At 42.2% G+C, this 14,320-nt stretch overlaps 1 protein-coding gene across 1 annotated transcript; it reads right to left on the reverse strand.

Annotated features, from left to right (window-relative positions):
- Positions 1 to 1,475: 1,475 nt before the first annotated feature.
- Positions 1,476 to 11,513, reverse strand: tmem70 (transmembrane protein 70). The gene is made up of 3 exons (XM_039754420.1): positions 11,239 to 11,513; positions 6,226 to 6,331; positions 1,476 to 1,995 (listed from the first exon to the last, which is right to left on the reverse strand). Exons 1-3 carry the CDS (start codon positions 11,389 to 11,391, stop codon positions 1,541 to 1,543), a joined length of 714 nt encoding a protein of 237 aa, XP_039610354.1. The 5' UTR covers positions 11,392 to 11,513; the 3' UTR covers positions 1,476 to 1,540.
- Positions 11,514 to 14,320: the final 2,807 nt, after the last annotated feature.

Below are 14,320 nucleotides of genomic sequence, written 5' to 3' on the forward strand. Positions count from 1 at the left end.
TGCTCGCCCTCCCTCGCCCACTCGCCCTCTCTCGCCCGCTCGCCCTCTCTCTCTCTCACCCGCTCGCCCTCTCTCTCTCTCTCTCACCCTCTCTCTCTCTCTCACCCGCTCGCCCTCTCTCTCTCTCGCCCGCTCGCCCTCTCTCTCTCTCTCCCTCTCTCACCCGCTCGCCCTCTCTCGCCCTCTCTCTCTTGCCCACTCGCGCTCTATCACCTGCTCGCCCTCTCTCTCTCGCCCGCTCGCCCTCTCTCTCTCTCGCACGCTCTCTCTCTCTCGCACGCTCGCCCTCTCTCTCTCTCGCACGCTCGCCCTCTCTCTCTCTTGCCCACTCGCCATCTCTCTCCCTTGCCCACTCGCCATCTCTCTCCCTTGCCCACTTGCCCTCTCTCGCCTGCTTGCCCACTCTCTCTCTCGCCCACTCGTCCTCTCTCGCCCACTCGTCCTCTCTCGCCCACTCGTCCTCTCTCGCCCACTCGTCCTCTCTCTCTCTCACACACTGCACAGGGAATGCACAGGGAGAGACTGAACACGTGCGGAAATCATCGGCGCATACAAACCGAAAGGGTAACTGGCTTGTTCGTCACCCGAGTGTGTGGTCGTGAACAGATGCAAAAGTTTGGTGAACTTTTTGGTCGTAACCCGATTTGTTTGTGTTGAGAGACGTTTGTGAACCAAGGTTCCACTCTACTAAGTAATTGCAACACAAGAACTGACTTAATCAGTTTTAACGCGAAAAGATGCAAACGAAAGAAGAGAAGCAGCGGGCCACTTGGGGGGAGAAAAGAAGAGCTGCTCAGGAAGCAGCAAGCGCATCAACCTCTGAGCAAACGAATGCTAAACATAATAATAATACTACATTTCATTCATGCGTGTTTCCCATGGTTAAGGCACATAATGAGAAAGAGTATGAAATCTATGAGTCAAATGTATTCGCTGCATGTTATCGTGGGGTGCACTGTTACTGGTTATAGAATATTACTATTACCTGAAATTCATGAATCAAAACTGATATTGTCGAGTTCCCAAAAACTAAATCGTTCCAATGCCCAGCACGACCGCAGTCCTCGCCCGTACCACAGAACAGATTTATTCAGCAGATGCAGACCAAGCTTTGCTACTTTTTGAAGAGCTACGACATTTCAATTTGTGTCGAGTTGTTTAAAAAATACCAAAGTCATTACATGAGCCGCTTAGTCCTGAACAGGCTGACGGGGGCCTGCTGGAGCCTAGCATTGGGCACAACCCTGGACAGGGCACCAGTCCATTGCAGGGCACACAGCCGGGCCGATTCACCTAACCAGAGTGAAGCTCTACATTAAAGTACATTTTGAAATCCTGCTCAGCTTTAATTCAATAACTTGGTGCTGTGGAGGCTTTTCTCTTTCAAGCTGTTTGTGAATATTCCAGTTTAAGGCCTACTTTGCATTCTTAGCTTAACTGCTTTCTTTAAGACCCAAAGAAATCGGATACCACGGTCGTATTTTAGAAGGGTTTTATTTGCATTTCCCATATTAAAAGAAGTCCATCTTTACAATGTGTCTTATTCCTCTTTCCTTTTATCCTGAAACTGTAGTTCTTCCAAGTCAAACAGAAATGGTTTATCAAAGCCCATCAGATGACTGTAGTCACTCGGTACTTCAAAAAGCATTGGATTTACCAACATGGACTTCTTCTTAGCATAAAAACTTGTGAACATCTTACTGACATCGGGTACCTGGACATCCTTCTGATGAAATACAGTTTTTGTCTCGGACAGTAACGCGCTGTAGGTAACTGCTGTGTAGATATCCGTCTGAGGACTGTGATACAGGCGGACCACGTAGCCCTTAGTAATCATATGAAGGAGCACCGGGGTCAAAAAGGTAAAGAATCCAATGATTCCACAAAACACCACTTGTAAAGCAAGACTATCGACTCCAATCCCAGTTTTCAGAAAAAGATAAGGTGCAACACAGATGCTAAACATACTGGAGGAATAGGAGAAGAACTTTACACCTGAAAGACAAAGAGAATTTATCTTTTACTTATTTTAAAATTCGTTTTGACATTTTTTTATAGCGATTAAATGTGTTGCCTCTTATTCCGAACAGAGTGAAACAAAGTGCAACTCTTCTGTCCTTGAAGATGAGCAATAAGTATTTAAACATCAGAGTGAGATGATATAACAGTTCTCACAAAATGTTGGAAATACATCTGTACAGCTAACGTAAAGAGCCAAGAAGAAAATTCAAAAAGTGATCAGTTAGTATATATAGCTACCTTACAAGGTTTGAGTCAGTGCGATTATGGATGTGGAGATAGAAAATCAGGAAGTGCAACGGATTAGCAAGGAGGAAGTATGGACAGCTATGAAGAGGATGAAGAATGGAAAGCCTGTTGGTCCAGATGACATACCTGTGGAAGCATAGAGTTGTTTAGGAGAGATGGCAGTGGAGTTTTTAACCAGATTGTTTAATGGAATCTTGGAAAGTGAGAGGATGAGTGTGGAGTGGAGAAGAAGTGTACTGGTGCTGATATTTAAGAATAAGGGGGATGTGCGGAAAGGTATTAACTACAGGGGAATAAAACTGATGAGCCACAGCAAGTTATAGGAAAGAGTAGTGGAAGCTAGGTTAAGAAAGGAGGTGATGGTTAGTGAGCAGCAGCATGGCTGCATGCCAAGAAAGAGAACCACAGATGTGATGTTTGCTCTGAGGATGTTAATGGAGAAGTTTAGAGAAGGCCAGAAGGAGTTGCATTGTGTCTTTGTGGACCAGGAGAAAGCATATGACACGGTGCTTCGAGAGGAGCTGTGGTATTGTATGAGGAAGTCGGGAATGGCAGAGAAGTATGTAAGAGTTGCACAGGATATGTACGAGGGAAGTGTGACAGTGGTGAGGTCTGCAGTAGGAGTGACGGAGGTGGGATTATATCAGGAATCGGCTCTGAGCCCTTTCTTATATGCAATTGTGATGGTTGACAGACGAGATTAGACAGGAGTCCCCGTGGACTATGATGTTTGCTGATGACATTGTGATCTGTAGTGATAGGAGGGAGCAGGTTGAGGAGATTCTGGAGAGGTGGAGGTCTGCTCTAGAGAGGAGAGGAATGAAGGTCAGTAGGAACAACACAGAATACATGTGTGTGAATGAGAGGGAGGTCAGTGGAATGGTGAGGATGCAGGGAGTAGAGTTGGCGAAGGTGGATGAGTTTAAATACTTGGGATCAACAGCACAGAGTAAATGAGGATTGTGGAAGAGAGATGAAAAAGAGAGTGAAGGCAGGGTGGAATGGGTGGAGAAGAGTGATAGATGGGTATCAGCAAGAGTGAAAGGGAAGGTCTACAGGACGGTAGTGAGACCAACTATGTCATATGGATTAGAGACGGTGGCACTGACCAGAAAGCAAAGATTTGCTAAGATTTGTATTGGGTGTGACGAGGATGGACAGGATTAGAAATGAGGACATTAAAGGGTCAGCTCAGGTTGGAGAGTTTGGAGACAAAGTCAGAAAAGTGAGATTGCATTGGTTTGGACATATGCAGAGGAGAGATGCTGGGTATATTGGGAGAAGGATGTTAAAGATAGAGCTGCCAGGTAAGAGAAAAAGAGGAAGGCCTAAGAGAAGGTTTATGGATGTGATGAGAGAGGACATGCAGGTGCTGGGTGTAACAGAACAAGATGTAGAGGACAGAAAGATATGGAAAAAGTTGATCCACTGTGGCGAACCGTAATGGGAGCAGAAGAAGAAGAAGAAGCTGTCAGGTTGTCAAGTGGCACTTATGTTCTGTTACCGTTGCTTGCTCCCTCCTTTACTCCCCTTTCATGCTGTTGGTGTGTCCCGATGTGTAACTGGTTACGTCTGTTCTGTGTTTGCTCTACAAAGGACTTGTGTTCAGAGCAAAGAAGAATCCCAGCCCTGCCTCCTTTGCAATCAGATTTGTCTAAAGTACATCTTTGGGTATAAACACTGAGCATGTTATGTGTAATCGCCATCAATATATGCTACCTCACTTACATAACTATTTCATATATGCTATGGGTATTCCAATTTTAGGTTTGCACTAGTGTTGTGGGGCCATACACAATTCTCTGGAATAGATACACATATCACACAACTCATTAAAAAGTCTGTAGTGAATGGTGTCAAAATGCATGCAGAAAAGGCTCCGGCCACGGGGATTCTTCCTAAAAACTTGCCCCAATTTCCTCCTGTCCTTGCACTTTCAAACGTTCGGGGTTACAGATTCTCATTTCTACTCATGAACGAGAGGTTAGGAGCACACGCTGATACAGCGCATTGCTGCACCCACCACATGACAAACCAACTCCGGATCCCAGATTAGGACCCGAGTACAGAGCCACCATTCCACCCATTAACAGTTATGGAAAAAAGAAAGCACAACCTCCTTGAATACTGTGATTTTATTAATCGGGGTCTACAACACAATTGTGCTATCATCACCAACTGCTATAAACAGAGACATCTAAGCTCCGATGACAAATAAAGCATAACAGATTTTAAAAAAAAAAACATTCAGAAACCATGTGGGGAAAAAACAAGTAGTGCACCTTTAAATCTCCCACAGTAAATAACTGGGTGTTTAGCAGCCACGTGTTATGAAATACATGCACAAGATGAGATAATTACCTGGAAGTGTGACTATGTCTATAACACCGAAACATTGGCTAGTTTGGTGTTCTAGAGCACTCAAGATTACATTCCCATCATGCCAAGGATAAAGGACATCAGCCATGACCTCAGGGATGCAACTGTTGTGGCTCATCAGTCCAGAAAGGGTTACAAGGCCATTACCAAACAATTTGAAGTTCAACATTCTACAGTGACAGAGACCATTTCCAAATGGAGAGCATTCACGACAGTTGCCAATCCTCCCAGAAGTCAACGCGCCAGCAAATTCAGCCCAAGGTAAGACCATTTAATGCTCAAAGAAATCAAGAAAAACCCCAACAACTACTTCACGTGACCAACTGACTTTGGTATGTTGGCAATGTTCATAAAGACAGAACAAGTATGGCTTTCATGGAAGGGTGGCAAAGCAAAATCCCTTCTCTCCATAAGAAACATAGTGCCATGGCTTAGGTGTACCAGCCCACAAACATTTGGGAACAATAACTTTTGGATTGATGAAACCAAGCTGGAGATGCTTGGACATCATGCACGGAGCTATGTTTGGCAAAAATGAAACTCGGTGTAACTTCATGCACACTGGCAAACATGGGGGTGGAGGAGCACTGACTTGGGCTTGGTTTGACAGCCACAGGACCTGGGAAACTTGTAGTCATTGAAACAACCCTGGACTCCACTTTTTACCATGATAGCCTTGAGGCGCCATCTGTCTGAGTGCTTAAGCTGCGATGTAATTGGATCATACAAAAGACCAGGAAAATTGACATCTAAATGGCCATTTATTTGTTGGATGAAAGTGCTAAAATAAAGACACCCTGCACAACTCGGAGTTAAAAGGTATTCCTGCTAACCACCTATCAAAATTATCAAGGCCATCCTAGCTCTCACAACAAATATGACAAAACAGACAGATCGATCGATCGATCGATAGATCGATAGATAGACAGACATCGATAGATAGATAGATAGACAGACAAACAGATTGATAGATAGATACACAGACATATCGATAGATAGACAGATCGATAGATAGATACACAGACATATCGATAGATAGACAGACAGACAGATCGATAGATAGATAGACATTGATAGATAGATAGACAGATCGATAGATAAGATTTATCCCCAAGGAGGAATTATAACTTTAAGTAAGCTCAAAAAAAAGAATATAAAAATGTTACAGAACTGTTTCATTAACAGCTAACGAAGAAAACTACTGCACTTATTTTTCTTTAAAATAAATATTAAAGGTATGGGGTTGTGACGGTCTTGATGCGCTAAAAATGTCTAAATAAATTCTTATTAAATGAATTAATGACACTCAGATACAAAGTGTAAAGTGAGCACCAGTTACACTGCTAACATTTGTTCACGCAGGCCCTGTCAGTGCAGCACAGGTTCAGATATTCTGCTGCAATTTATTTGGATATTAGAGACATGGATAAAGAATGTCAATGTTTGGCGGTGCGGTTAGCTGCAATGATATTTTTTGTTATGGGTGTTACGTTAAATATTTTTTATATAGTAACATTATGATTTTCTGAGTAGTTTTGTGCATTACCAAAAAAATGAATATTGTGGCTTGAAACTTACGAATTATTGCTTTTGCCAGATTCCCTTTATAAATAAGCTTATTCTCTTCATTTCTTCTTGAAGAAACACTGAAGCAGCGTGACAATGTTGAAACAGTGAATTGCTCCTGCATGAAGAACACAAAGGCAAAAGATTTTTAGGTTGAATTTTTTGTTTCACAAAAAAGGCTACAGACACAAACCAAAAGATCAATGGCATTAAAGCTAAAATACTGAGAAGGTGAAACATAAAAACAGAATGTCCAGCAGCACCAGGTGACTTCTTCAGATCTTTCCACCTTCTCCCAAATCCAAAACTAAGAGTCTGAGTGTAATCGTTCATCCCTCCAGTAAACCATTTCAGGCTCAGTGGAATCCGAGCCTATTATAGGAGCAGCAGGTGCAACGTAGGAACCAAACCTGGACTGCGGGGCTTATCTGCACGCACACACCCACGGCCCACTGACACAGGGCCAGTTTAGAGTTACCTACTAGCTTAGCACGCAGGTCTTTGAGGAGACGGGTTGGAATACTGACCTTCTAATTTGGCATCTCAGAAAAGGAGTGGACCTCCGCCACACAGAAAATCCACTCCTGTTCTATGGTACATGCAGCAGGCATTTCATACATCAACTAAAGGGCTTTCATCGATCACATTTAGCTCGCTTAGAATTGTCCAAAATGTACCCAAGGGCAAGATCAAACCTACAGCATTGCCATCTAGCTCCCAAGATCAAACCTACAGCATTGCCATCTAGCTCCCAAGATCAAACCTACAGCATTGCCATCTAGCTCCAGCTTCACCAGGCCATATTTGTTTTCAGAATGCACTAAATTAACAAAATATTGCACAAATAATCTTTGCAAACTTCTCAGACAGTCTTGGTGTCACAATCACCGCTAACCCATGAACAGCGCATACGGATAAATCGATTGTGACGTCCTACAGCACACTGCTAGCACGCAGACGCACCTCACTCAACTGGAAGAAGTCCGGCTCACCTTCTGCATTCTATATCATCTTAAATTGGAACAAAACAAATTGTCTCTTAGAGGAGATGTCCAATTTAAAAAAAAAATACTGTAAGAATCTATATATACCTGTATAATTCACTAAGGCAAGACACCCATGGAAAGCACGCCGGAATGGGCGTGGATTCACTAAGCCACCGACAAGTAAGACACCTATGGTGCACGCAGGAATGAGCCACGCCCACCAACTCCAAGACCATTGGATACAACGACAACTCGCAGAGCCACGCCCACCAACTCAGAGGCGACGACACAGAAAAAAAGGCATCATTTATATTCGTCTGTCGTAGAGGCCACGTTGACTGTTCATAGAGGCATGTTTCTCGCGGAGGTGAATCGCCATATGCAGCGTGTAAAACGGTTTGTGAGGGGTATCCCATGGGATCCTTAAAACAATCCTTTACAAGTGAGGTTAAAACACAATGAAGTAAGCAGTCTTTAAAAACCAAGTTTTCGGTTACGACGCACGACCGCGTGCACCATAGCAAACTGTTTTACACGCTACATACAGCAATTCGCATCCGCGACAAACATGCGTCTTCTTAGATGCTTCTGCAGGAACACGGAAAGTCTACGTGAGTCACAGGTGCATCTGGACTGTGCAAAGACGACAACGACTCAAGTGACGAGTTAGAGGTGGGCACATGAGCGATGGCGGTCCGCCAGTTTTCAGTCACGGACGATTGTGTGTTGGTTCAGTCTGTGCATTGTTACAATGTTGCTTTTCTTGCTGATTTATTACATTACCAATATTTCAAATGTTAATTTTCTCCCTGTGCTTAAAAATCAGACCATGTGGGGGCGACCACCCTGGTACCTTTGGGGGCCACGGGTACAGAGCTTTGAAGCTCCACCCTGTAGGGGGCGCCCCTGTGCCTTTGGAGCCCTGGACCTTAGCACTTCTGCCACACCCGGATGTGCTTGGAAGAAAACTGGGGATACCCGGAGTGCTTCCGGGTCCGCAGCCGGCACTTCCGCCACACTGGGTGGGAGATTGCCGGGAAGCACCTGGAGCACATCCGGGTGGCTGTAAAAGGGGCCGTCTGCCTTCAGGCAATGGCTGGAGTCGGGAGTGTAGGAGACAAGGACCTGGAGGAGAGGCAAAGAGGCGGCCTGAAGAAGAAAGGCATTGGTGTTGTGGCCAGGACTTTGGGGGACTTAAGGGTTGTGTGCACTTGTGTAAATATGATTAATAAACGTGTTGTGGGTGACATTGACGTGTCCGCCTGTCTGTGTCTGGGCCGGCTTCCACAATATATAAAAAAATACTTTTTAAAAACCACACTTGCATTAAGTTAAAAAGTGTACTAAAAAGTAAAAAACAAGTCTGTCTTACATCACTCGTAAAACAAGAGGTGGGCGTTTTTGCTAAGATCTAAGAAATGTTTTTTGAATGCTGATTGATGAAAAGCACTCACACTTCTCTTTTACGAGTGATGCAAGAGAGACTTGTTTTTTACTTTTTAGTACACTTTTTAACTTAATATAAGCGCGTATTTTAAAAAGTATTTTTTTACATATATAGTATTATTTTAACTTTTTAGTCTTGGGTTTGTTTTAGTATAATTTTGTAATCAATATTTTAATATTGCTATCCATTACTAGCGCCATCTATTGGTGAAATCTTGAACTATTCCTCATATGAAAATTTCATTTCTTAACACGGATCAATTGGTCAATTAGTGAAACTGATTCTTGATTCATGCATTGTCATTGGAAGTGCGTAAGTGTGCAAAATTTCAAGTCACTTGGACAATAGGAAGCGGGTTAAATATCGATTATAAGATTTGTAGCAGACAACAAACAGGTGAAGTTAAAATAAGTGTGGTAATAATAATAATAATAATAATAATAATAGAATAAAAAGGCACGCTAACCAACACTTCTACAGTACTAAACACTCCGCCACAAAGCCTCCCATTATCTCTGTGAAAGCTGTTCAGTATACAGACTTGACCTGCTTATTATTATCTGTGTAGACTGTGTGTCTCTGTCATAGAAAGCTGGGCCAAAGGAGGACTGCTACGGCATCTGGCTCAATAAAATTAACAGATTAAGCAGGCAAGTTTCAAAAAGAAAAAAAAAGTGTAATTTTATATGTCACAAACACACAGTACAATATGTAGTGAAATGCTAAGCGGCTAAACTCCAAGACAGTAAATAGACAGTAAATAGCAAGTACTCAACTCTCTAAATATGAATCCATCTAACTGGTCTCCAACTCAGGTCCTGGAGGGCCACAGCAGCTGCAGGTTTTCATTTTAAAACCCCTTTTATTAATTGGTGACCAGTTTTTGTTGCTTGTTAACTCCTTTTCCTTTCATTTTAATTGACTTGTTTTTTTTTTTTTTTAAGATTTGTTCCTCTGAATTGCTTAATTTCTTTCCTTAAATGGCACCCAAACAGAAATGAAATGTGAAATCATATTATCTGATATCATCTACAGTTAAATTCTGCTGCATACTTCTAAAGTTTTTATTGTTATACTGCATTGAGGATTTGTTCTGTGTATTGTATTGTATTGTATTGACCCCCTTCTTTTTGACACCCACTGAATGTCCAGCCTACATGGAAAGGGGTCTCTCTTTGCCCTGCCTTTCCCAAGGTTTCTCCCATTTTTCCCTACAAGGTTTTTTTTGGAGTTCTTCCTTGTCTTCTTAGAGAATCAAGGCTGGTGGGCTGTCAAGAGGCAGGGCCTGTTAAAGCCCATTGCGGCACTCCTTGTGTGATTTTGGACTATACAAAAATAAACTGTATTGTATTGTATTGTATAAGTGAGTGAGCCAACAGAAGACCAACTATGTCAGGGCCTCAAACTCCAACCATTTGCTAAATTAGGAGCCGAATCTTGTTGTTAATTATAAATCCCTCCTTTACGTCCATGGCTTGTTGCTGCTCTCATTGTGCAATAGCAGACATCCATCCATCCATTTTCCAACCCGTTGAATCTGAACACAGGGTCACGGGGGTCTGCTGGAGCCAAATAGCAGACAACTTGTTGATTTTCTCTTTTCTAACCACACTCTTAAAATGTTTTGGGAACCTGAGCATCCCTGAGACCTCCATTGTTCTTTATTTTCAGATATTGTATGATGGGCACAGTTTGCCGGTCATGTTTTGGCTCATTTTTTATCACATTATTGTTTGGCTGTTAACTAAGAAAGAAGAAACAATTAAGGGGTGTGAGTCATTAAGAGCAACTCAAATAAAATTAATTCAAAACAAGTTAATTAGCAGCAAAAACAGGTCACTCATTAAGAAAAGGGTTAGAATGAAAACCTGCAGCCACTCAGGACTGGAGCTGGGGACACCTGATGTATAATGACAACATTGTACTAATATCATAAAAATCTATAATAACAATTCCCTATGCGTAGCATTACAGTAATATTATAAAATATAACAATAATAATAATAACAGATTTCTTATGCCGAGGTACTTGACTGTGACGGACTGCTGCCCTGCCTTGGGTTGGCTCCTGACTTGTGCCACATGCTATTCAGAGTGGCTCCTTCTCCCTGTGATCATGAACTATTTAAGCAGGTTTGAGAACATTGTGTTATGAAAAAGAGTGGGACCAGAGGGGTAAGTTGACAGATGATGTTAATATGGCAAACTACGGAAAAGGTTGCCTGGCACTAGTCTACCTTCAACAGATGAATGTCGGCACAAGCACAGTTCGAAATCTGCACCTCTACAGATCGAATTTAATGCCTTCACGTTTTACTGGACAATATTCAGTTCATAAATTGCATTGGGCAAATCATTAGACATCTGTTCTATAACGCAGCAGATAGTAAGAAATCAACTGTGCCTTCTTGTAACTTATATTTAACTTTAACAGGTGTACTTTGCGCTCATAGTGATCCGACTTATTAAAAAAACAGCAGGTTTACAAAACACAATTCATTTAAAAATCTAGTCGACAAGTCGATTTGCTTCGCGGAAATAACTGCTGTTATATCGGTTTATACGCTCTCGATACTAAGCAGCCGGACTGACCTGATGTGCGCCTGATCTCCCGGTCAGAAGCGTCCATCCCGTCGTCTCTACCGGCCTTCCTGATAACACCGATCTTCTATTCAACAAACTCCCAGAGCAAATGAGCCGCCGTGTAAACAGGCGGTCTGTGCTCCGCAGTATGAGTCGCAACATGTCACCCTCTTTCGGGTTAAAGGACAGAAGCAAGTGGTCGCCAGTCCCAAGACAACGACCTCGTCTTGATTCTCGCCTGTTCGCGGAAGTCCGCAGTGTTACCGCGTTTGTGATCCGGTATGCTGCAGCATCTCAACAACATCTGTTCCTCTTTTTGGTTTTTTATCACTACTAGGATTGCTTCCACTATCAGCACCATATCCATTGTAATAAAAGGAAAGCGTCATTCAGATAGTTGTTGCGTCACAAACATTAACACAGCTGTTACGAATCCTACAGAAAATGGCATATAACAGAGACGTATGCATTGCATTTGTCATTCCAACAGATGGAGGATTACAGATATTAACACTGCTTTTATGAATCCTATACCAAACAGCATATAATAGAGACACGTGAAATGCACTTGTCATTTTATGATCTACATGCATTACAAAATACATTACAATAGATGGTGCACTGCAAATGTTAAGGCTGATGTTTATGTTGATTACTTAGATTTCAACTCCTCTTAGACAGGTAGCTCAGCTAATACCGTAATATTTCCTCAAACCTATCCAGGGCAAGGTATGTTAATCCAGTTCATGCTAACAGTGGGACAGATGGAGTCTATTAAGGCAATACTGGGCATAAGGAAGGAAACACCCCAGACTTAATTGTCAATAATAATAGTAATAATGATGAGGCTGGTAAAGTCCTAGTTTTTGCTCCTTTTGGTCTGTCAGTCAGTCATTTTCTAACTTGCTTCTCCCTGAACAGGGTCATGAGGGGTGCTGTAGCCTATCCCAGCCAGCACAGGGCACAGGTACAAACCCTGGACAAGATGCCAGTCCATTTCAGGGCAAACACCCATCCACACACACACAAAGCACACGTGAGGGCCAATTTAGGATCACCAGTTCATCTAACCTGTATGTCTTTGGATTGTGGGAGGAAACTCATACAGGCGTGAGGAGAACATACAAGCTCCACGCAGGGAGGACCTGGCATGAGAATCCTGTTCTCCTCACACTGTGCCACTGTGCCCCCCACCCCCTTGGAAATACCAATTAGTGGTTTGCGTTGCCTTGTCTGAATATCTATAACCCAAGGAAAATAATACAGTAGACCAAGGAAGAAAATGTAGTGTTAGTACTATGCTCCAAAGAGCATACATTAGAAAGGCAACAAATGACATATGGCACAAGCAGAACCTAAAAATGTTACCATATTTCAATGTCATTACTCTCTAATACCTGCAGAGAGGCATTAGCAAGTCCAACACCGTCTCCGAAGAAAAACTATTGGAGATGATGTGTGATGTGGAAGTCTACTGAAAGAGATATTTCCTTGAGTGAGACACCAATTGACTCTACAAACCAGGAGGAGCTCCAAATGGTCCATTCTAGCTGGACATAGAAACCAAGTGAATGTGGAACACAAAGGTAAGAACAGTGATAGTTATCACTGGAGTACTCGGTTGCCTTCAAAAGAGTTTCAACAGCTACTTTGAAGAGCTCCCAGTAATATCAACTGACAAAGAGGTTCAGAAGATCGTACCCCATGGCACAGTACACGTTCTGAGAAGGTTTCCATTGTGAGACGAGTTTTAAGTCTCTGGTTGAGATCCACTCATCTAACTTAGCATCAATGATTATATAAAGACTGTGAATTGCAAATAATAATAATTTGTAACCCTGCTGAGGAGCCTAATCCAGTAGTGTACCAAATGTATACCCAGATCATGACAGAGAAGGCTCCAGACAGCACACAATATACAGTAGTTCTCACCAGCTGATCTCCTGTCATGCTTTTTTAAATGAAAATTGTTGAAATTTGGACTTATGACTCAGTAAGACCTTGTGCTATTGGCCCTTACACCACATTTCATAGTCTTTCACATCCTGTAATTTCTTTTGCTTGCTGCCTTTCCATTTGAATATTGTCTTAGCTGCAACACACCCTACAGGACTATTTCTTCAAGACTTCTTTACATGGCTGAAATGTGTAGTTTAGTGCCAGACACTGGGCAAATACTTTACTGGATTTTCTTCTGTTCTTTAAGTAAGTGATCTTTCGATACTGTTAATCAGATGGCAAACAATTAGCCTTTTCTGTCTTTAATCGTCCGTTTTTTTTTTAAATTTCTTTATGGCAGCTTGAACACCACATCTTGAAAGTCAGCTTTGGTTTGATATCACTCAAAGACTCACCATCCTATGAACGTGAGTGCGGTTGTTATACAGTTGACTAAAGATGATACAAAACCTTTGCGTAGAGATTGCTTTTTATTATTCATTTCTAACAATATATGTGTTTTTAGCCCACCCATTGATAAGACCATTGCTTGCAGGTAGCCCCAAGATGAAATTCCAAAGCAGGAATTTACTGGTCAGCTAGCCTGGGCTGAGAAGAAAAGCCATTCTTGCTGGAGATGGAATGGGGCCATGCTGAAAGAAGAACTGGTATGAAGTAGAGAGTCGACTTATCCTACTGATTATTGGAGAACTGAGCTGTAGCTGAATAGGACTGGTGGCTGAATCACCTGGCACCATGATGTCCCACTGGCCTCTGATGTGTGACAGGATAATAAAGAATTGGCATAAGTTTGGCTTCTTCTTTCTCTCTCTCTCTCTGTCTGCCATTTTTCCAACCATAGAGGAGAAGACCAAGTCTCTCAAGACGGACATATGCCTTCCTGGTCTTATGCAGACAATGAGCTGACTTAAAAGGGAATCAAATATAACTACAAGTTTATGAAACTACACATCTAGCACTACCAGGTTGTGTGGTTTATAAAGTCACATTCTATTTGCTTTTGTTAATGGCACTAGTTATAATATTTAAAGATTAAAACTTACTATCTATAATACATAAATAAGCGTGTAACCTTCTTATCCTGCCTTTTCTGATACTTGATCTGATTGCCTGGAATCATAGATATAAAAGG

Source organism: Polypterus senegalus, chromosome 5 (assembly GCF_016835505.1).
Source record: "Polypterus senegalus isolate Bchr_013 chromosome 5, ASM1683550v1, whole genome shotgun sequence".
NCBI lineage: Eukaryota > Metazoa > Chordata > Cladistia > Polypteriformes > Polypteridae > Polypterus > Polypterus senegalus.